This window comes from Nipponia nippon, unplaced genomic scaffold (genome assembly GCF_047370975.1).
Source record: "Nipponia nippon isolate SJK-2023a ecotype South Korea unplaced genomic scaffold, ASM4737097v1 scaffold_5, whole genome shotgun sequence".
Classification (NCBI taxonomy): Eukaryota; Metazoa; Chordata; class Aves; order Pelecaniformes; family Threskiornithidae; genus Nipponia; species Nipponia nippon.
This window is the reverse complement of record NW_028262369.1, coordinates 93,955,188-93,979,212: the sequence shown is the minus strand read 5'-3', so window position 1 is coordinate 93,979,212 and position 24,025 is coordinate 93,955,188. Positions and strand designations below refer to the sequence as shown.

At 44.3% G+C, this 24,025-nt stretch overlaps 1 protein-coding gene across 4 annotated transcripts in view; it reads right to left on the bottom strand.

Annotated features, from left to right (window-relative positions):
• Positions 1–15,400: 15,400 nt before the first annotated feature.
• Positions 15,401–24,025, bottom strand: part of THSD7B (thrombospondin type 1 domain containing 7B) — a 540,474-nt gene continuing 531,849 nt past the window's right edge. For all 4 annotated transcript variants that reach the window (XM_087730295.1, XM_087730298.1, XM_087730296.1 and 1 more), the window contains 4 exons: positions 23,864–23,946; positions 22,078–22,270; positions 18,374–18,461; positions 15,401–16,540 (listed from right to left, as the gene is read on the bottom strand). In XM_087730295.1, coding sequence (XP_087586421.1) covers positions 16,459–16,540; positions 18,374–18,461; positions 22,078–22,270; positions 23,864–23,946 — 446 coding nt within the window. In that variant the 3' untranslated portion in view covers positions 15,401–16,458. The remainder of the gene's footprint in view (positions 16,541–18,373; positions 18,462–22,077; positions 22,271–23,863; positions 23,947–24,025) is intronic.

Genomic DNA, 24,025 nt, shown 5'->3' with positions numbered 1-24,025 from the left:
AATGACTAACTTCAACATAGGGAGCAAATATTAATTTTAAAATTTTATATGTGCATGTGGATAGATATACAGGATAGTCAAGAAAAAAACTGAGATAAATTTACCACAAACATCAAGCACAGGCAACCTTCTAGCACCTCACAAAATGCTGGAAGTTTTCCAGTTTGTAAGCTGCATGCCACTGTAACACCTCAACGGTATATTTTATCTGAATGTATACAAAAATAAAAGGATATTCTAGGAGCTCTTCGCACCCCTGCCACTTCCCCCAGCTATCAACAATTTCTGCTGGGCTGCTCACCGAGTCCCGCACGCCAGCCAGACGCTGCTGGGGTCAAGACCCAGTAATGCAGCGCAGAGCAGAGCTTCCCCCGCAAGCCCTGTGTCACCCTCCTGGGGTGACCCTGGCCAATAGAGGGGTGCAGGATCAGCCCCAGCGACCCTTAGAGGCAGTCCCATGTACCTGCATAGGTGAAAACATGCAGCATGAACTCTGGGCAACACTAAGGTACTTGATATCTTTTCAGACAACGATGCTGTTTAAGTCATCATTACAGCAACTGTAACTATGATTGTAGATAAGCCCTTCATGGCCACCGAGGTGATGACAGGCCCTGATGGCCCTGGCTCCCTCCCTCTGTCCTTGCTCTCCCATGTGGCCACAAAATCTCATTTTCTTTCCACAGATTTTAACTACTTAGCCCAGAAAGGGTCCGATCGCTGAGCTGGGAGATGACCCACAGCTCCAAGCAGGCATGAGGAGTCACGAAAGGACTAGCACCAAACATCTCAGTAAACTCAATGCAGCAAGACCATAACTGCTTCAAAAATCCCAGGACAGAAAAGCAAATTAAGCAGCTCCAGTGTAACTTGGCCGTCTCTTCTTGCTCCGTGGCTCATGCCATTGGGCTCGTCTTTGTACAGCTCATGTCCACGCTGTGGACCTCGTGTTTGCCCCCATGTAGTGGCCACGTGCTTTAAAGAGAATGCCCCTGCTCACTTCCACTCACGTATTGCCTAAGGAGTGCCTCTTAAACACAAATAACATTGCCGGGGCTGCTGAAGGCACCTCCTGCAGTTTAATGCCCTTCAAAGAGCGCTGGAGGGAAGCAGCTCCGTCAGCACTGGCAGCTTCCCGGCTGCAGGATTTAACATGAGTCCCGAGCTGTTAGCAGACCTGGCCCAGAGCTATGGTTTTCATCTTTTTTCCTTCCCCTCCTTAAATAATACATACATGAGTGAGCTTTCCTAAAGCAGTAAAGATGTTTTTGATCTCAATTACTGGTATCGGCTATAGTGAGAAAATTAAAATTCAGGATTTGTTACCAACAATTTAATTATTCAGTGTTATCAAGTTGTCACCAGGCCTTTAATTATTTTTCAGCTTATACCTAATTTCCCACACTATGATTGCTTTAGTGATGTTAAGGTAGATCTGCAACTGTAATAGAAAACGTCCAAGTCCTTTATGACGCTGGGGATTGGAACTGACAATGTTAATAAAATTCACTCATCTCCCGTGCCACCAGCCATCGTCAATATAGTGTTCATCTGCAGTTGGTATGCTATTTAATTATGCTTTTTTGGTACCAATAAACACTTAATAATATATTCAAAATGAGTAAACAGGATATAACACTGTCTGTGATTCTGCATCTGCTTAAAGATTGGGCACAAGACCATAAAATCTCACTGCCAAAGCCTCTCAGCAGTGGACTTTGCATATCAGACAATGGTGTGACAGTGGGAAAGTTATTTATATACAGGGTACCTGCACCCAAGACACTGGCAGTATTCTGGAGATGAGGCAGAGGTTTCACAGGTGATAAACACCAATTATGCAGCTAGTTACTGTTGTTTGCAGAGATCACTTTTTTTTTAACACAGCAGGCAATTTCGACTCAGCAAAACCTTATGCAAAGAAGGAAACCTTGGTTACAGTGAAGAAGCTTGTGCAGAAACACTCACTAGACCCAGAAAAAAGATAATTTGCCAAGTTTCTTGCCAAGTCCGGGGCAGAAAAAAGGTAGGATTATTTTACCTGCAGAGTGGGATTACTATACCTGCTGCTGATCCCCATTACTGGAGGAGTCCGGGAGAAGCTCTTCTTACTGCTGTGCACTCAATAACCCTGCATCTCTGAGGGCAGATATGAAAGAGCGGTTTTCTCATCTTTTCATAGAATCATAGAATCATCGAATGGTTTGGGTTGGAAGGGACCTTAAAGATCATCTGGTTCTAACCCCCATGCTATGGGCAGGGACACCTTCCACTAGACCAGGTTGCTCAAAGCCCCATCCAGCCTGGCCTTGAACACTTCCAGGGATGGGGCATCCACAGCTTCTCTGGGCAACCTGTGCCAGTGCCTCACCACCCTCTTCTTCTGTAGAAGGCCGTTACCAGTCAGGGCACACTTTGTCTCTGATGCACAGACAATGCTTCATGGACACTTGAGGCAGCTCTACCCCAGACCGATGGCCAAATGTCACTTAGCACCCGTCCCCATCTGCCCTTCACCCCAGCCAAGCCCACAGCCCCAGCTGATGTGCGTGCCCAGCAGGACCACGGGCATCCCCAGGCTGTGCACAGAGGTCCCACCAACATTGTGTGAGTCGAACGCTCTGACAGCCAGCTGGGTTGAGGTTTTCATGCCTTCCCTTTGACTGCCCACAGTGTCACCAGCCAGAGGTGGCCAGGGACTGTTAGCACTGGATGGAGGCATCAGGGGTGAGAGGTGCCAGGAACAAAGCCGGGCTGGAAAGGCAGAGAAAGATTTTAGGGAGAGCTGCTGGTGCTGTACGTAGGGAGAGGTCCCTGCAGTCGGCCTCGGGAGAGGAGGGGCTGCCCCTGCTCACAGGGAGAAGAAACTGCCAGATTCAGCTGATGAACGTGACGAGGTGGGCGAGCAAACAGGCACAGAAGGGGCACACGAAGCACACCCTGCCACTGTTCCAGGTATTGCCCAGTAGCAAAAGCAACCAGCAGCAGCTCACCAGGACACTGGGGTGGGGTCACCATTTCCTTTACATGTGATCTTAAAGCCCTTTGGCATATCTCATCACTTTCTGTCTTGGAAGACTGCTTGGCATTACTTGGAAGCCCTTCCAAGCCCCAAAGCCCTTCCCAGCTGCTCTGCAGACCCCTGGGGCTCTCCCCTACCACCACATCCTCGCTGTCCTCTTGGGCCGCTTCCAACTATTAGGACTTGGAAGTTTCATCCCACTCATTTCTTTGCAACAGGAAAATAGGCAAAGCCCACTCTTTAACGTACATAATCCAGGTCCTGCTGCCGATGGGCAGCAAAATACAGGACTTGTGTCTCACTCTGCACTGTTTTACACTGTGTTTGAGTACCTTGAAGCTAAAACACAGGGAGAAAAGCCTTGAGCAGGTCAGCATCTCTAGACTGGGGTCTCCCAGTCACTGCCGTAATTTGCTTTTACAACTGGCAGACAGGTGTGTGTAAGGCTTACCAGTGCCTGCCTGCCTGCTGCATGCCAGCTGCTGCTCAAATACACTGTTTGGCATGATTTTCTTTCTTACTATCTAATGACACTTCTTGCCCAGAATTAATTAGCAGATACATGAAATAACCTTTCTAACCAGCACCTCCATTCCTAGCCTGCAGCACCTTTTGCAAACAAATTTTACATGTTTGAGATTTAAATTCATGTTAAATCATTAGTGCTGATCTTCCAGAGACAGGGAAGCAAAGGTTGCTAACACAGTACCCAAGCGCTCAAGATCGTTGCATATTTTATGCTATTCCTCTCTCCGCTAATTGACTTAATGCCACACACAGCTGGGAGCATATTTGTGTCACCAAAAGGAGCCCTGCACTTCGAAGATGTGCTTTTTTCACGTGCCAGTCTGACAGCTTGACCCACAACTGGCTCCCCACAAAAAATACCCACACCGCACAGATGTGGAAGATTAGTGCCTGAACCAGAACTAACTTCTCAGAAAATTGTACTTATTGGAGGACAAATCGAGTCTACTATGGCAAAAGCCAGAATAATTGCTCAGGGGAACACGGGGCTGATCCAGCAGTTAATTCATTATTTGTACCTGCTCAGAGCCACGATAGACACAGCAGGCAAAGCGGCAGCAAACAAGGTACAAACTCCAGTATCTCAAGATCAATTTTTTCAGATAAAGGCTTATTGCTATCACAGCAAGGTTGCAAAACACCTCTACAAGCGCTTATGGTGGGGGTGGGAAATAAAAGGAAGGAGCTGTTTTACTACTGTCTTTTAGTTTTGTGATAAGATATACAGACTTGAATGCAATTAATGCTGCGTTTTGGGCTTTGCCATGCCTTCAGATGCACCCAAAAGTCAGAGTGCAGAGGGGAAACGCATCTCGGGTTGGGAGGGCAGACCCCATCTGTGCAATGGTGCCAGGATAAGGCAGCCAGCGCCCGCCAGCGGCGGCGGGTCTTGCCGTGCGTCAGGCCAGATGCTTTAGAAAGAAACAGCAGTTTGGAAAAAGCATTAACAACCAACAGCACTGAAAGTGATGCAGACGCTGAGCTCTGCTGTCTTTCTAGTGACACTTATGATACCAGGGCTGACTTGCTGCACACTCCAGAGGATGCCCCTTGTTGCTGCTCTAAATACCCCTCCTCAAGGGACAGGGTCTTCTCCACAGCTGCCCGGGGTGACCCCACATCAGCCCCTGTCTCCACCACCCACTCTGCCATCGCATCTGTGTGTGCGAGCCCAGAAGCGGCTCTCACCCACCCCTCCCGGCAGCGATTTTCACCCTGAGAAGTGCTGTCCCGGGGTCGCACAGTGATGAGACACGGCGTGGTGCCAGGGCTCAACTTCTCCGAGGCTCTCTGGAAGATCTGGGAAGCCAGTTCTTTTAACGATCAATCCATCAGGCACGCAAACAAGCTCAGGCGCACAGGCACCGCGTGAAGTCCAGCCAGGCCTCGAGGCAAAGCCAAGCTGCTCCTAACTTCAACATCACCTTTAACAGACTTGACAAATTGGAATATGATGTGTCTCTATTGAGTGTGGCTATATCCCCACCTTTTTGTTTTAGTCCTGACCAGTGCAGGCAATCAGCATGAACCATCACTTGCGTTGCTGCATTCACACTGGGTTTATTGTAGTATAAATTTTTAAATACTAAATATACTCTTTTTTTGGCTAATATTCATATAGATCTTATACTCACATTAGCTCAATCTGATCTATTATTGCTTAATATTTTTATAGTGTTTAATTATTTACTACTGCGGAACAGTAAGAATACTGCCAGTTCTTTCATTCCCATGAACTGAAAAGCAGAACTGCCAGGCGAGGGAGGCGATGCACAGTGAAGAGCACAAAGTGGCCTCAGGGCAGACCAAGATGATGTGGTTGGGGCAGTCACATTTGCTACTGTGGGTGGCTGGGGAGCTTCCCTACCCGATACAGGCATGGGGTAGTTTTTTATTTCAATTGAGAGGATGTGCTGGTTAAAATAGTCTCAGGTAAATTTATGCTGTTTGTTCTGTGCCATTACACAGCTATTTTGGCTAAGGCAAGCAATAATTAGTCTGGTTGTCCCCCTTGTATTTATAGGTAGTGCAAATATAGTCATTTTTCTATTCCCTAAAAATAAATACTTACTTCCCACATGGAAAAGCAGTTATCATAATGTGAGCATGTTCGACTCAGTAAGGGCACTCGTATCGCACTCTATTAGCCCAGCCATCTTTCCATCAGTTCCCGAATGGAACAGAAGAAAATGCAATATGAAGTCACGCAATACACTGGTCAGAGAAATACCTAGAGAGAAAAGAATAATAAATCCAGTCTGCAGCACATTACTCAAACAACCCTATCGCCTTCATTACCGGCTGCAGCACCAAGAGGCCACTACAGACTTCTGACGCTCCCTTGAAATGACACCATCATCTTTAGTCATTTAATGACTCATATTGTCACTTGAACTGAACCTGCATTTGTCTTTGGAAAAAGCATAACCCAGGGAAGAAAGAGCAACCGGAGAGAGTTAGTATGTCTGGGAGGTGAGCAGCAAAATCCATCCATGAGCTAAACGAGGGAGCAAACAGCTAAAAAACGAGTTGCATTTCCCTTCTGATTCTGCGAACACTTAAAAATATGCTCACAGCTACACATGTAAAATATGCACACTGGAATTATTGACTAGAAAAGTGTTGCAGGAAAAACGGAATTAAAGAAACCTGCCTGTGAAGACCCATATGCGATCTCAGGCTGTGCACTGCAGGCCCTGCAGTGACCGGGGAGACACGGCCAGCCGTGAAATGGGCGTCAATGAGTAACGCCAATACCCGCGCTGTACCCGCGCCAGCAATTCTGCACCATAGTTACGGATTAGCACCTTTTTTTCAGTCCATGCCATGCTGCTGAGCCTCCAGATGAATTTATTTTGCTCCATTTTAACCTTGAAGGCAAAACTGTTCTTTTAAATGTTAAAAATATCCCATATTTGGGAGGGGAAAAAAAACGTAAGTTGTTGGTAGACCTTGCAAATGTGCATACCAGCGCTCCAGCCAGCACGAATATGAAGTGCTGCCTTGTGTGCAAGGTGGGTTTCTGTCCTTCACCCCCAGCACGGCGAGCAGCTGAACATGTCCACGAGGAATTGGAAAGTCCACATCTCAGTGACGGCTCCAGGCGAGAAGAGTGATTGAACACATTATGGGTTAGGGAAGGTAACGCTTCCAGGACAGTCCTCTGAGTACAGGAATAAGAAAGGCATTGATTTCACCTCCCGCTAGTACTCCTTTATAGTACAAGAGTGCCTGTTTGTTGTCTTGGTAGTAAAAGAAAAAATCCCAGCCAGCCCCGTTGTGTTCTGTAAGTGGTAATTCACAGGGGGACGCATGCGACACTGCAGCTGAGCTCCCCTGCACGGGGGCGAGCCCGCGGGCCATGAGCTCCAGCTCTGCCTGCAGCCATCTCACCACCACTCCCCTCCCACCAGCGCTCGCAGCCCACCCTTCCTCGGATTGCCGCAGAACGGGACCGAAGCGTCCGGCACAGCTCTGCAAGGAACCCACCAGCTCCTCCTCTGCTCATCTGCAGCTTCTTCCCCGGTAAGGGTCGGCAGGCGCCGGCATGGCCGTGCATCAGCCTCTGGATCTCCCCGGGGTATTTCGTGCTCCCGAGCTGTTCGTTCTGCTGATGCTCAGCCCTTGCCCTACTCGAGTGGAGATGATGAGTGATTTGGGGAGCTGCAGGCACAGCGAGGAGCTGATCCCATTCCCTGGTGATAACAAAACAGCAAAACTACCAATCAATCAGTCTCACTAAGAGCAACACATCACCCTTATAAATTAACGCAGATTTTTCACCTTACACCTGCTGGAAGAGCCACCCTGGGCCAGCACCTCTCCAGTCAGGTGGCAGCAGAGGAGCAGAAACCAGCTCCGTATTTTTGCAGCCAAGGTCTGCTTTCAGCTGGGCAGCAAACAAACTCCTCAGGAAAGCAGGACATACTCTCCATGGAAGAGATTTCACACCAGTGTCTTGGTCCATTCGTGAAATTGGTCATTTGATGAAGTAATTCGGGAGCGGGGCCCTGCACCCGTGGCCAGACAACGCTGACATTTCGGTTTCTCCCAGCCGCGCCGCAATAAATGGAGCTGTCAGGTCAGAGCACGCCATTTCATTTTCATTCAAGCACCTATTTAATATTCATCATGTTATAGCGGGACATTTTTATGTCGGGAAAAACACAAGTGCTCTCCCAAAATGACTCAAGGGCAATAAAGAATAAATTGTCTTTAAACCTGTATAAGGGATGTTGAAGTCACAAACAAGGCATAAAATAATATGGAGCTGGAAAGTGCTTTTTCCTTATTAGGTTTATCAAAGTAAAACTAGGCTGGCAAGCTTGTTCTATCAAGCAAATGGATGTGGTAAAAAAGGAAATGAAAATTCTGATCCATATTCATTGTTTCAGTGTCAGCAAGGGAGAAAAAAGCTTCACTTTAATTTTTTTTTTTTTGCTTTAGAAAGCTGATCTGAAGTTTTACAGAAAAAAAAGTATGCGAAGCTGATAAGGAAGCAAAAGAAAATCAAAGATAATTAATAGAAACAAAGCAAACAGCAGAAGAGGCCAGACAAAGTGTCTAATATTAAGCAAAATGTAAAACACGGAACATGCTTGACTGCACCGAGCAGCAGCTCCAGGCACCACCAGCATTTTAATAGGGAGATTTCTTTTCCAAAGCTCCCAGCGCTGGCCAGGCCAGCGCCGCTGCTGGCCCTGGCCCGTGGCCGGCAGCCACCGGCCTCCCTGCTCCCTGCATCGGCAGTAGGGTTTATCTGCAAACACATAACAGATTTTTCTTTTCTGTTTAAATTAGGTTTTAACACAGTCCTGGCGGCAGTACCGAATAGTCGCACCCAGGAACTGGTGCACCCGTGAAATAAAGCTGGACTATTTCCCAGGTTAAACAGAGGCTCAGGCCTGGAACAGCAGAAATCTGAAAGAGAAGAGGACTAGTGACTAAATACAGGGGGGTCTTAATGCCTGTGTGTGTGCCTGCGTGTATTTTGGCATTTCTACAGCCTTGATAAATGAACACATTTTTCTCCATAAGACAACAACAGGACAAACAACTTGCAAGCAAGTCCCGTATCCCACGTCCGAGACCTGGGAGGGAGCTGGTCCTACAGCCAGCGCCGCATCCCCCGTGCTCTGGGCTGCAGTGCTCCCCGTTTCATTTCACATTTCACCGCATTTAGCTTCCCCCCCCCCCCCCCCCCAACATCCACTTCCCAGGTTTGCGTGATTAGGTGAGACAAGCAGCTTTCTGGCTTTTAGAGTTGTACCTTCCTGGCTGTCATGGTGATGGAAATAAGATGATGAAGAGTAAAAGCACTAGCATTATATGGAAAAATACTCAAAATTTTCATTATTGGGGAGAGTCATCCCTCATGATTTGTGAGCAGGGTTGCCAATTCAGCCAGCCGTATGATTTCTGTAAAAGAGAAATCATAACTGAGTGCAGTGGGAACTGCAGAGGGGATCCAGCAGACTCAGCTCAGACGGCGGCTCTTCATTTCTCAATTGTGTTCTGCCAGTACATCAAAAGTACCGCATAACTTTGCAAATATTGAAGAGGGTCTTTTGTAGATGGTTTTGGGGTTTTTTTTGGTCAAAGATGATCTGTGTTCCATGTACAGGAGTGTCAAAGGAATGGGAGTTTGATCCCTTTGTTCTTTCTACAGCCTGCTGAGTGTGATGGATAAATTTGTACTCCTTTCCCTTACAGCTGCCTTCGGTCCCACAGGCTCATCAGCACAGATTTTTGTGGACCAAGCTTGATGAGGTTGGGAAATTATGTCAGCCCCTACTCCTATAGAAAGCACAAAATTACTGAAGAGCGGTTCATGCAAATATATTCTCTTTCCTCAGATGAGGACAGCGGTTTTAATAACAAATTGAGTGAAATCTCACTTGGCATGAAGCAAATAAAATAGTAAATATTTCGAGTTACTGCTTTGCAGTAATAGAGACTGCATTTAAAAATAATTGCTGTGGATCTGCCGTATCCTACAAAGGAACAGAGTGACAACGTAACCGTGATGTGACACATCTGCGTTACAGCTTTTCATCTCAATTCAGTCTTTAACAGGCTCCATCAGCTGATTGCCTTAAATATATGAATCGATATCTTACGCCAGTCTCTACTGGAGAAGAAGTAGCAACCTCATGACGCTTCCCAGCAATGAGAGACCTGCCTGAATGCCACTGCTGCCACCACAGCGTGCAGCCATCAGTCTCGGGGTAGAGCTTACATAGCCGTATGTCTCTGATGCTCCTCCGCTCAGCCCATCACGCACACCCTGTTGCAATAGAAACCAGGGCTAGGACTGGGACTGAGATATAAACCCCCATTTTCTCCACTCCAGGACTGTCAGACACTGGAAGATGAAGCATTTTGCCCAGTTAAAAAAGTGGTGTGGGGTCATTTAAGAAAACAACAGATCGCTGTGAGTTGCTCTGGTATGACCTGTCGCTGCTGTGACTTTTCCTTGTAGTCCCTCAGCATGTCTGTCACTGGGAGAGACAGCTCAGACAGGCTGTCTGGGTTTCAGTGAATGTGCTTCTTGCACTTCTTAAAACAAACTGTTCACCTACAGCAGCTGAAACACAAGCAGTCACTGGTGCTTCAGCTGGGCTACAACCTCCGCAAGTTCTCTGTAGTGTACGTTGGAAGAAAAAACCCCTCTGTCATAGAGAAATCTCTTCTCCAACGTCCTGCTTTGGGTTGCTTATCTGAGGACAAGGCTTTTGTTTCATCAGAGGAAAGACTTAAGACATCCACTACGAATAGGAAAAACACTGATGTCGACTGTCACTGTGGACTTTCTGCATTGTTTTTTCTCAAAGCATGGAAGAAGATAGATTAAATCTCTGTTGCATCCTGTCCTTGAAACCATCCTGTATTTCCATCCTCAGGTAGACCCCAACTACTCCACTTAAATAAATCTGGATAGACTTGGTCTACCTAATGCATGCAGGCCAAGCAGCTTAACCCTTCTGCTGCAGAAGAGCAGCCACAGACCACATTTCACATGGCACACTTGGATCTTTCACTGGTCTGACCCATCAAGTGATGGGATGTTCTCTAATCCAGTCACTGAACTAAACCGACGAGCAATGTAGAAGGCAAAACCAAATTGTGTAATTAAATCACTTAATTTGCCACATGAGGTGTTTCAGGATCGATGAATTCATATTCACAAAGGGCACTGAAGGTGGAAAACTCTAAGGAAGCAACAGATAACCTACAAATGATCTGATCACCTCTGAGTGAAGTCAATAGGCATCATTTACTGACTCTGGATCAGATGCATCCCTCCAAGTACCGTTTCGCCTGATGCTACACCGGTGTCAGAGGAGTGACACTACAAGCACATCAATTCCTGCTAAACACGAGTTTCAGAACGCAGCTGCCAAAGGGTAGTTGCAATGGAGAGAGGCAACATTGCATCATTCCTTGGCCTAATCCTGCTGCTGTGCAGTGTTGTGATTACTGGGCAATGGCAGCCGCCTGGAAACACCGTTTCTGGGCTGCATCATCCACTCAGACACTTTTGCAGAAGAGCTACTCAAAGCCTGCTCACATGGAGTAGGAGCCAGATTGCACCCAAAAAAAAAAAAAAAATTACCACTGCCATCTTCCTCATCTGCAAAATTAATGCTTGGTGCTCCACTTCATCCGCATGCTGTTGAAAGATTCTTCACTGTTATTATGTTTGAAGAGTTTTTTTCCAAATGTCATATTGGCATGTAACAACCACAATATTCATAACATGCAGGTGAACTTTCATAAAGCAGAGGAGAAAATTAACATTCTTCCTTATCAGAGGAAATTGAATCTGATTTTTCGTTCCATCAAAACATCTCTTCACAGAGAGGATAAATCCCATAAATTGCTTTAACCCGTGTATCCGTCTAGAGCCCATTCTATACACTATTGTAACAAAGCATGTAATCAAAGTAAATGAGCATAATTACCAACGAGTGCAAATACGGGGTTTCTGGATTCTTTTCGCAGACAGTTCATATGTGACCATTTTACCATATGTTTACACTTAAAAATAAGAATAAACTGTATTAGATTGGAAGGTATACATTAAAATTTCATGCAGAAAGCATCCCATAGCCATGATTACCGCTATAACTGTTCATTCAAATCTAGTCTTTTCTCCCCAAATGTAACCAAATCACAAAGCGTGGCCCAATAATAACCCATTTCAAGGGACAGTGGGGTCCTGTGCTATCAGACTTCACAGCGAGACTCTCCTTTCATTTCTCTCTACCAGATAGGAACAAGAAATGCCTGCGCGCGATTCCATTTATTGAATGGTAGTTCAGGTGAATTCCTCATTTATTTACACTCGTGTTTCTAGTCCCAGTTATCCCGAGGGGTCAGACAGACTTCTTTAAGGCAACCTCACAGCTGTACAACTTTCTCGACTGGTAACAACCCCCTACCACATCACATCCCCATCTGCGCAGCGGCACCGGGCAGGGGCGACTGCCGCGACCCAGGGAGATGCCCGTCCCTACAGACACAGCAAGACCAGAAGGAATTATGCGTGACTTTCTTTAGCTTCCCTATCTGACAGAAGCAAGAAGCATGACCTGTTGTAAGTGTTACAAGTCAGGTCATGTCACATCACAACAGCTTAATGGCACGGCTGGTGGCACAAGTCATGTCAGCAGTTAAATGACAGTAACAGAGTCACCTGTCAGGTCGTGGCTCCGGGAATCAAGTAACACATGCATATTGATGACAAGTAACAGTATGCCCACAGATACATCTTCATAAAGATAATATAAATCAAGCTCCTGTCCAGGACAGGCGCATGTCACAGCTGTAAGATGTGGAAGTTAATTCATTTAAATTACATTTTAAACCAGACAGAACCATGATCTGTCCCGAGGCACATTAATACATCAGATATCCTGATCCATCTTTCAAAAGGTCCTGAGTTAGATCATTTTTTTTCCGCATTACTGCTTCCCAATTGAAAACAAGCCTCAAAATTATATTTAAACTACATCTCTTCTTCCGCTCATAAGTGCAAATTAAGTTACATATTTAGAAAAAAATAAAGTCTTTCAAGAAACCAGCTATGCCACGTTAGCAGCAAATGGCTTCATACTTATCAGGACTAATCCAAACTGGAAGTGCTCAACTGATTTTTTTTTCCCCAAATAATATTTTCTTCATTTCCTGATGAAACTGGGCATGAATGTAAGTGCACTTAAGCAAAGAAAACTACACAATTAGGCTCTTCTTCGACACATAGGAAGACAAGCACAAGCTCATTTACAAGTGTTTAGCTACGTTGTCTTGTAGGAATTTTTACGCTACTCTGCTTCCCGAGCAAAGGAAATTACAGTCTTTGCTCCTGACTGCAGCACCCAAGGTTCAAGTGCTCGGTGACTCTTCTGGTGTGGCTGCTGGAGGGGAGGGGAGTTCAGCTGGGATCCAGCCCTTTCCACTAACCTGGAAGCTCCCCAGGACTTCAGGATATTTCTGCAGGAAAAATGTCGTTTGATTTTACATACCTCGTATAAAAGCTCAGATGTTCTAAGTGTTTAGGCACAGCGATATGCATACACGTGGTACCTGCGCATGCCAATATCCCATTTCTGAGTATAACCGAAATGACTGCAGGAATGATGTAGGTATGCAACGCTTCAGTACTTCTTGGTAATTTGTCTTCTGTGGTGTCTTACTTCAGTTGCTGTTACTTTGTTTTGCTGTTGTGTGTTACAGAGTCTTTGAATGGAGGACAGAAAATACCACAGAAGATACAGATCGCAAAAAAAAAGAGAGTTGCACGTTTTACAGCTGTAATACCAAAGCAGGAGACACTTGGCAGCGGACACTGAAATCAATAGTGTCGAAACAAAAGATGACAAAATGCAGACTCTTTCATTATCTGGTTATTAACTACCAAGACAGACTGCCAGGGCATCTGGCAAACTCTGCACCCTCAGATGCTTTTACTCACTATCAGATACATGTCTTAATGGGATGCCCTAGCTGGGGGTACAGGAGTTACCTGAGCTGCACCAAGACCTCTCTCCTGTCTTCGGCAGGGGTCAGCACCAGCTACTTCAGCGGAAAGTTCAGAAATCCCACATAGGCAAGAATTGGGGTAATCCCTTTTCCACGTCATGACTCGTTTTGGACTCTGAAAGGCAGGAATTGCCTTTCAGTGCTCCCACGGGAGGCTGGGCATCCCTCCCAGCACATTTGCCTAGGGCTCTTACAAACAGCAATAATCTTGGTATCTGTCTAAACAACTGATTCCTTTTTTTGCATTATGCTGCACTCTCAGCCTCATGGACCCCGCAGGGCCACCAGCTCCTCGGTTCAATTTCACAACTTAATTTAATCCCAAATTCTCAAATACATCCAATTACATCGTGACATTTGAATCACCGCCCTGTCCAAGCTGGACCACGAGCGGATACGGGGTTCGCGTGCACGCCAGCAGACAGAGCGCAGGGCCGGCAGCGGCTGCCTCTAACAGCAGCCTCATGAGCCTTCCCCTCTGTTTTATTTCATTTCACAAACAGGCGCACCCATTCCCTGAAGGGCTTCACCGAACTGCAACAGCTCTGCAGGTGTTGTCCCTTGGCCCCACAGCTCTGCAGGCAGCACCCAGCCCCAGCATGAACCATGGCCAGTCCCTCTGGAAACCCTGTGGGGCCTTGGCCAGAAGGTGCTACAGCACGAGTGGCGACACGGACTGTGTGAAGGCCACCAAACTGACACACAACCCCAGATCCATCTGCTCAGTAGAAACACACACTTGGCAGCGTTGTCCCTGGAGGTCCCTCTCTCCCCCAGGCAGGTCACCATACAGCCCCCATCTCCTGCGCTGGACATCACGGCTTGGACTGTAATTTACCCTGATGTTGAGGGCAATGACCACGTCTTGCAGCTGTCATTTTTTGTTATTGTTACCCAACTTTCCCACTCCAATGCCTTTTTGAACAGCATGCTTAATTGAGTTTATTCCTTCATTATTCAGAGAGTACCATTCTCCTCACATCGTACCCCACAGAAAAAATATATTAAGATCTGGCAGTATTCTTCCTAATAGCACTTGGATTACTATTCCCCTTGTAACTCTTACTCTATACATGTTACTCAAAGGTTCAGTACAGGGCACTGTTAAAAAAAAAAAGATTTAGGCCCCTGATGTTACTGGGGAACACCAGATCCTGCTTTTTACACCCTAAACAGTTATAGGTCTAAGGTAGAAAGCAGGGCCAGCTGAACATCTTCAGGGCCAGAAATAAGTGAGACAATTTCCCCTCGTAATTCCCTCAGCCTTTTTTTTTAATGCGGGAAGAGGAAAGCGCATTCCTGACCTTGATGACACAGCATCATCTCACTTCGATGCTGCAGGAGGAACGCTGAACAGGAGGGATCCTGACCTGGGGAAGGAAACCCAGCTACACCACCATCATTTTTTCAACGAAACCGTAATATTCAAATCATTTTACAAAGCTGTGAATAGCAACATAACAAGACGAGCATTGCCTTCTGCCCTAGTTATACCCTTCTCTCGTGATGATCCGCTCTCAAGTTAACTGCGGATTGAGAAGGACCACATAGGTGCCAGGCTGGTAACTATTCTTTTTTTCTCTTCTTTCTAATTATTGGAATAAGCAGCAGCACTGAGCTAAAAAGAAGACCAAGCACTCTCCAGATCTGCAATTAGGTAACTTGTACTCGTCTACAATACTTCTTTCACTAATCACTACAGCACAAAATATGTCAGAATTGTTTGAAATGCAAGTCCAATCTCAGACACAGTAAAAAAATAATAATGAATGTTGTTTACACACATTTAATTCAACATACCAGAAGCAATTTTCTCACTCTCTTTAGCATTTTATTTGCTTACAAATACAAGTCAATACCACAAGATGGCACTTTCTTACTTGCAACACACACTTATAAACACTTACCCTCTTCAAATGTTCCCAGATGTTTGCGACATGTAACTTCTCAGTGGTTTCAAAACATTTAAAAAAGCAAGACCTTCTACAAACTGCATTTGTGTTTGATGTATATTAAATGAGGTCAGGTAATTAAATTCAAGAAAAGAATTTATAAATATTTCAGATAAGAAAATTTAAATACAAAAGCAGAGTTTGTATTAATTAAACTGAATAACAATTTAAACTGGCTGTAATGTATCTACATGGTTTAATTTAATTTAAAATACTTTTTAAACAATCAAATCCTCTAGACATTCATCAAAACACCTTTCTACTCAACTCTTTAAAAAATATTCTTGGTTAAGAAACCACCTATGCTTTTTCATAACAATCCTTATTCTGTCCTGTAGGTGGAAATGAAGCAAAATCATATTCCAGACTAGAAAACAGGCTAAGAAGGAAGAAACTTTAAAAAACCTGATAGCTTCAGACACTTCAACTCATTCTTCCTTGCGTTTCTCAAAATGCATGATCCGGTTTTAAAGTCTTTGAACGAAATGTAAACACTAGAAAACTCATTGTTGAAATATGTGAAGAATAAAGAACCCTGCACTAATATAGTGCATAATGATGCCGTGTCAAACTTGTCATTTACAGTAAATGTCACATTTTCCTCAGGATTGTCATGCCTTTTTTTTTTACTAATTCCTTTTGATGTCTGTAGATTTTCTTATTTTTTTTATTCCCATTGCTCAACAGGAAGAGGTGTATTTTCTGGTCTCTTCAGAAAAGCTTCACAAGGTCCAAGTCTTTGACTCCATTTTTTTTTAATAAAGACGTGGCAAAATTTTAAGCTTGTGATACTTCTGTTCTGCCTGGTATATTACACATCAGGAGATTCCTCAAAAAACTGAGAAGTCGGAGAGTTCCAAAAAAGAAAGCAGTTAAGGCAGTTGATGTCTACATTTGGATTTCTTTTTTATGTTACATATCAATGTCTCCATCATAGGCTAAGGTTAGAGGCTTCTGCTGCGGAGGAGTGCTTTGATGCTGCTTTGTTTTTTTGCTGCAAGAAAAATATTTCAGAAGACAAAATTATAAACTGTAATAAGCTCAGAAACATCATGAAAAGCCAAACTTCAACAAAAAATCAACTTCCCACGCTGGCTACTTCACTTTGCAACTAGGTGACACTGCAGCACAGTGACTACTTCCAAGAAAAACCACATGGATCTGCTCGAGTGCTATTACGTGTGTGGTGCGGACACACAGCCTGCTGAAAACGGGCAGCCAACTGTGCTCTTCATCTGGAGAGGAAATAAAGCATATTTGTCTCCCGTGTCTTCTCACAGCTGACAAAACAAGGAACACCTCACAGAAAAATTGAAACCTGAACTGTCTAGGAGTGGGATATTCTCATTTTTTCTTTGGCACAGTATTGAAGCAACAACAATTATTATTGAGAAATACACTTCCTCACCAGCCTTTGAGTGATGGAGAACTATGTAATGTTATTTAAAAAATCCTCTGTATTCTCCACTGCGAAGCCACAGAGAAATAGTAGCTACATGGCTTGGAAAATAAGGAAGCTGCAACTCCTAAGCAGCACCCAAACGCTGTTATTTAAGCTTCTGATTGAAGAGAGGGACTGATTGAAAGAATTAGAGGGTGAGAGAGAATAAATTGATTTTGGATGAAAGTGGGCAATGATGCTGTCAGGTCACGGTTGTGACTCTCCAGTTGCCTGCCCTGATCTGACAGGGTTTGGGGCAGTTTGCCCCATTAATGTTCGTAAAGCCTGGGCCAGCTCCGTGGTCCTCAGGGACAGCTGTGGGCGTTGTAGGACACACGGATGCTGGCCACTGCTCCCTTTGTATCCTCCAAGACGCATCAATGTCAGCGCCTTTCCAAATATTCAAACCAGAGAGTGCAACACTAGCTCTGTTACACCAGCCCTACCACCCCAGCCTGGGGCAACGGCTGCTTTGGAGGAGGGCAGGCATCTCCCCAGCCAGTAAAGCCCACCACCAGTGATGCACTGATGTAGACCAGAACTTCGGTGCACCCGGCACCCTATTTCTAACAGTGGCTGGTAACAGCAGCTTTAGACACAGGACATGTTTCCACCTGATGTATTCACTGCAAAAACCTATTTAGGGATTTCCTGAGCTGGAGCGTACATCCAGAAAACCACAATTAACACCAGGAGACCCAATCTCCCGTGAACTGTTATGCCATCTTTGAAGCCATTTATCTTCCTGGCATGCACAGTCCCTGGCAGCGGCAAGCTTGCAAGGTAATAATGCACTGTGTGAAAAATAAAATCTTTTGTTTATTTTAAACGATCATTTCATCAGATGCCTCCTACTTCTTATATTGTGGGAAATAAAAATTCCCTAGCGCCCTTTTCTACTCCATTCATGATTTCATAGATGTCTATTGTATTCCCACGTCAAACATTATTTTCCAACTGAATGCCCCTATTCTATTTAGTCCTTCCCTGAGCAGAAGCCAGCTCCTCGATCCAATCAGCCTCCTTGCTTTTTTTTTTCAGTTTTACTTTATCTTTTTTTTTTTAAAGAATACAATAAAAAGACCTTTCTAATCCCAGCAGAAGTCTGAATAAATATAAGGGCCTATTGATAACCAAAAATAATTCTTTCCCTGCATGGCCACCATACTTCTTCATGATTATATCCGTAAACATTTACAATTTGGAGACTTTTAAATTACTCTGAGGAAGGGGCCAAACGAAGGCAGTTAAGTAATCCAAGCTCCGTTCCTCCTTAAAGCCTTGAGGATTGAATCTCTGCAACACAGAGCATTGTGATATATTTGGGATTGTTTAAATAAAAGCAAACTAGCTTTTGTTTAAGGACAAAATACATGCCATACTCACCACATCAAGTAGGATGTAAAAATCAGGAAAACTATGATGAAGAACCCGCCAGCTGATACTCCATATACCCACATCTTCAGTTTACCATCTGTTGGAAGACGAGGAAAAAGGACAGAGGGAGAAAAGGGAAGAATAAATACTTTATTCTAAAATACACAAATTCTTAAGAGAGTAAGTAAAGAGACAGCACACAAGCAAAATTAGTAGCACCACTGATGGGAAGCACAGCAAGGACTGGCTGGGAATAATCCATAAACCCCACATTTTTGATATAAAAAAGAGTCCTGTAAAAATCAATCACTTTAAAGACAAAATCTTAACTTTGGTAAGGAGTGTAGATTTCCCTCAATTAAAACTGAAAATGAACTCTTCGTCTCAGTTTTCCAAAGCAGCATTATTTCATAACCTCCCCTCTGGCTGAGCTCCTGCAGTTCATGACGGGCAGCCCGGGCTGGTGGTGTAGCACAAGCAATACACCGCGGCCAGGCGCCTGCCCGTGGAAAGGAGCAGGGGCACGAGATAATTGCAGTACATTGGCTCAGGGGCCCCAGTGGCTGCTCTGGCAAAGGCAGTTCAATGTTAAGCTGACCCAGATAGAAATGCAGGTAACACCTAAGATGTTTAGCCTAAAGAAAAAAGGACTGTGAAGGGATGGGATTGTTCTCTGCAAATACTTGGGGGTCAATTGGGGTAAACACCAGCGAGCACAAGCGAACAAGCTACTTAGAGCTGAAAAACACTTGGGCAACAAATGGGAATAAATTTGGCTTAGAATAAAAACAAGAATATGCTTTGTAATAAGAGGGATAAAGTTGCATAAGAGCTTTCTAGTTGGGCCTCGGGAGCAGGAGACATAACCGCCTTTAAGACAAGGTAAGGCTCTCGATAGGGCTGTCTGGGTCACAACGACAGGGGACCCACTCTGCGACCCTTGGAGGAACCCCTCCATGCACATGTGAGCTTGAGTGCGTTGAAACATTTCCTTCTGATAGAAAGTCTCAAAACACATTATTTGGACAGGTTCTTAATTACAAGCTTTGCATTAATGACAATAATTTTTAAAAGATCAGTATTTCTGTTTCTTGCTCTGTTCTGGCTGTACAGCTTTCCCTGTGAGGAGAAGTGATGGTACTTTTTCCATGCAGTAGTCCGAGCTGATTCACATCAACAGAGCTGTTAATACACACTGCAGGCAGGGATACGAACCTGCACCGTGCCCACAGACATGGTTTGACAGAGGCCATTTCAAACGCAGTCATGCGAGGGGGGAGTTATTTCACGGGACAATCACTGAGCCTGTTCTACATTTTACGTTTGAATGATGAATTTTTTCAAAAGGAAACATATTTAATCAGATCCCATTCTTTCTCTTTTTTCTTCCAGGCTTTGTGGAAAGGCTGAGTACCTCTCACAGATTTTCTCTTCTACTCGAAACGCTTAGAGCCAATCTCCCGTGTGAGAAGATCTCCATTCATCAGGTCTGGGTTGTTTGTTGTTTGATTCTTTTTTTCCTGAGGTCTGGGTATGAAATTTGTTGCCCTCTCAAGTGGAGATGGCCAAGAAACATTTAGCAGTCCTGCAAAGGGACTGTCACAGCCACAAAAAGGCATCCCACCTCGTCTGCTATGAAGGCAGCTATGCTCTCCATCCCCAACATAAAGGCATTGGACCATGTCATCTTACAATTTAAACAATGCTATTTAAATTGCCTCTCCACTTGAAAAAGTTTCTGTACCTGAACTCTGGCCTCCCAGAGCGTGGTAAAGAAAGGAAAAACACAGCCTGATTTGAAATCAGTTCTGTGCACTCCTGCAGAGCATTCAAAAGAACAAAACCATCAGCCTCATTAAATTGTAGTAAAATTTGTGTTCGAAACTGTAAACGGGAAGGGAAATCACAAATTAACTGGAGAAAGGCACGTATACTTATACTGACAGATGTAAGTCCTTAGACGTATACAAATGTCAAGGACTGTGGTACTGAAGGGTGGTAAATACCATCCATACAGGGAGCATTCACCATAAACCTGCTATCAAAAGCGTAACTGGTAGGTAGCAGTGGTTTCCTGGCTCAGCTAGCAGTAATTGCAAACCCCCAGACTAGTAAGCCTGAGAGCCTGTTTAAGGGGAGTAATTACATATTTTGTCAAGAAGTTAGACAAAGGGGAGTGATTTGAAGAGCACCAGCCTTGAGCTGGGGTCTGAAGGGCACATACAGACTGAAGAGTCACCTGCAGGATGCCATGGGGCTGGTGATACACTTAGCACACATGGAGCACGTTTATTCCTTTCCCATATATTGTTTCTATAACATTTCTGCCCTAAAATTAAGTAACACCATGTTCTGTAAAAGCTCCTTAGTCCCTGTTTCTGTCTTGCAGTCCCTGGGGGAGAACTGGCTCACAGATGCTGCACTGAGGTCAAGCCCACCAGAAGCTTTCAGGGCTGCAGCTTTGAATGCTGATTTAAAAAGAGAAGATTGCAACATCCACCTACACCTCTCTCCCTTTTTCTAACCCCATAAAGGTACCAGCTGAAGAGATGACACCTAAGTGAGACAGCCTACAGAGGGTCGCGGATGCTGACAAAATGGCAATTAACCCCAAACCCGTGACTCAAACTGTTGGTGAACTGCGTGGGCTGCTGGATGATGGGTTTGATCAAAAACCAGCCAACTTTAAAAGGCTTTGGACTGAGCTCTATGAGCTCGGAGACTGTCAACGCAAAGGTTAACTACTGTATGCAAATCAAATATGTAAATGTAACATTCAAAGTGTGATCACATATATCAGACAATTACGGCTCCCTGAATCCCATAACAGAACTTTTCATTACATGTTTTCTAAAGTCTCGTGTTCATTACAAACTAATAGGAATCAAATGCAATGTCAGGTAACAGAAGAGGGGGAAGACTGAACTGCCGGTATTTTAGAACATGGGAAAACTAATGATTTTCAGTAAAATTTGATGCGCCTCACACCTTTGTCTCCCATTTCAAAGTCCTATTTTTATTTTAGAAATTTATTTTGAATAAATTAATTTAGCAAAATAACAGTCAAAACAGTAATCAGCTATTACAGTTACATCACCGGTCCTGTGGACCAGTCCCGGCATGTCCAGTATGCGGTTCCAACTGGGAAGCATTTTATGGTGCGGAAGTCAAAGATCCGCTTGGGATGCACTGCTTGGGCACAGCAGCTTGCCTGCGTTTTGTGGGGCATTTTTTAATATCTTAACTTCAACACTTAAAACTCTGAACTCTACGCTTTCTACCCTGGTTTTTTTTTTCATATACTTTTGAAATATGGCAAGAAACAACGCATGTTTTCTTTAATGTAATCTTAAGCACTTTCTGCTCTGAATCTTCTGAAGCACTAGTGATCAATATCTTTCCTGGGCCAAACATAGAAGTAATCTTCCAGAAACATCATCAGATAATAGTTCTAAGCATCCCCCCAAATCACATGAGTATACTTTTGCAAAATATTATTGCTTCATTCCGTCTTTGCTATCTCTCAACATAAGAGATTGTGATTACTGTGTATAGGCACAAAGGAATGAAAGATGGCATGCGGGTTAGAAACTGGGAGGCTGCTCTGCAGCTCCCAGACACAATCTCTGATGTTCTGATCTACAAAGCTTGTACCTTTCTTCTACAGAAACATTGTAAAGACAATTTATTCCATTCATATTTAAGTTTTTCACCTGGATTAAAAGGTTGAATAGACCATCCTTTGAAAATGTCATGCATTTTTGAGTTGACAGGTTTATTTTTTCCAGCAATGGTCTTAACATCAGCTTTCTTATCTTCTAAACCTGGTACCTTCATGCAGTAATCCAGGAAACCATTTGATCTCATTATTTCTGTATATCCTCGCTCACAACCGCAGACTCCTCTCTAGGCGATAAAAGGGAATTCAGTATTAAACCAAATAGTATCCTCTTGCAGAAGAGTGCAAATTATAGGCAAAGTATGAAGAAATTGCAAGGTATATCCTGCACATGCAACTTCACCACCACCAAACCAAACAAGCCAGGAACCGGTGCCACAAACCCATTCCAGTTCAAAAAGCCAAAATATATTTGGGGAATTGGTTGAAAAAGAGTCAGTAATTACAAAGAAGCCCAACATACAAACATTTTCTTCTTAACAGGCTTAATAACAGGCATCTGTGGCTGGATCTAAACTCCTCTTGCCAATAACAATTTTCCCACTGACCCTGCTGGGCACTAGAAGAGACAAACAAGAAACAACCCCACTTCAGACCCAAACCCTCCCAAAGTATTTCCACTCCGGTATTTCACAGGGCTATCTGAAATGCAGCTTGCTTTCTTTCTTATGGTCAAATATCCACTGCCCTGGATCAGTCTAAGCAGTTTCTTCAAGAGGTTTCTTAGAAGTTTGTGGTAGATACTCCATTTTCTGGATTTCTACTTTAAAATGGCTTTTTTCAGATTGTTTTTCCTTGCTAATTATCTTATAAGCCTGTCTGAGGGTCTGATACCCTCAGCTACACTCCAAACAGGCAATTGATTCACAATCTCTGTGACAAGCATTTAACTCTTGATATCAGTTTTGTTGTCACAACATCCCCCACTTGTTGACAGACATGATCCTGAGCTTTTTTGGACAAAAGGTGAAGTCTCAAGAGTTGTTATAGCTAATAAATTCATGCTTACCCATCATTTTTATGTTCCTGTAGGCTCTGATCACTCTCATGACCACCCTCTCAGCCACATTCAATTGCCCATGAGGTAGTTTCCAATGGTAATTCCTCCCACCAGAAACTCATCTGAAGCTAAGAGCTGTGGAGGTTATTTTCAAAATATAAATATCTAAACGCCAGCTGCCCCTGGCTACTTTAAGGGTGCTTGGTTTTATACTCCACCCCAGTACTGACACAGATAAGGCATTTTAGGAAGCTCTTACTCTGGAGTTCGGTACTGCAGGAAGGGAGATTTGTAACCTCTGGGCTCACGTTTGCCCAGAGGCAAATGGCAATGGCTCAAAGATTCAGCAGGTGTTGCAGATGCTCAACATCTCAGGAAAAAAGGTCACTTCCAAGTTTTGCTTCAGAAGACAGTATGGGGATGGTGGGATCACGCACTACAGCTTCCCTATGCTCACTAGGGCTTTCTGTGTCCGTGGAAGAGCAGGAGAGGACATACTCTTTCATCTCCTCTCTTACAGAAGTTTACAGTCCATTTTCTATGGGATATTACAATAGCTTTCAATGAAAATTAAACCAAGAGGTTTCAAAGATCCTCCACAGAACAGAACCAAAATTGTAACACCACAGAAATACTCCATCACTCGTTTGCACAGGTTTATGGTTTCCTTTCAGCCTGAAATTCCCACAACTTCCTCGAGGTGGTACCATGGACACACTAAACTATTTTCTAGGTCCTGGAATGCATTTAAGATACAGAAGCTAATTGAATAGATTTTGCGGTGTTAATTTCTCAACCATATTTGGCAGCAAGCGATTACCTGGGTGCAGTAGGAGAACGGCTTTCTGCATGCCGGGCTGCAGTGCCGAACTTCTGCAGGTTTTGTCCGAAGAGCACACCCTCCTGTAAAAGAAAATACTCAGTGCCTTCAAGGGGATGTTTTAAAATGTTTTTGACTTGGAACACCAGAGTGCAAGAAGTG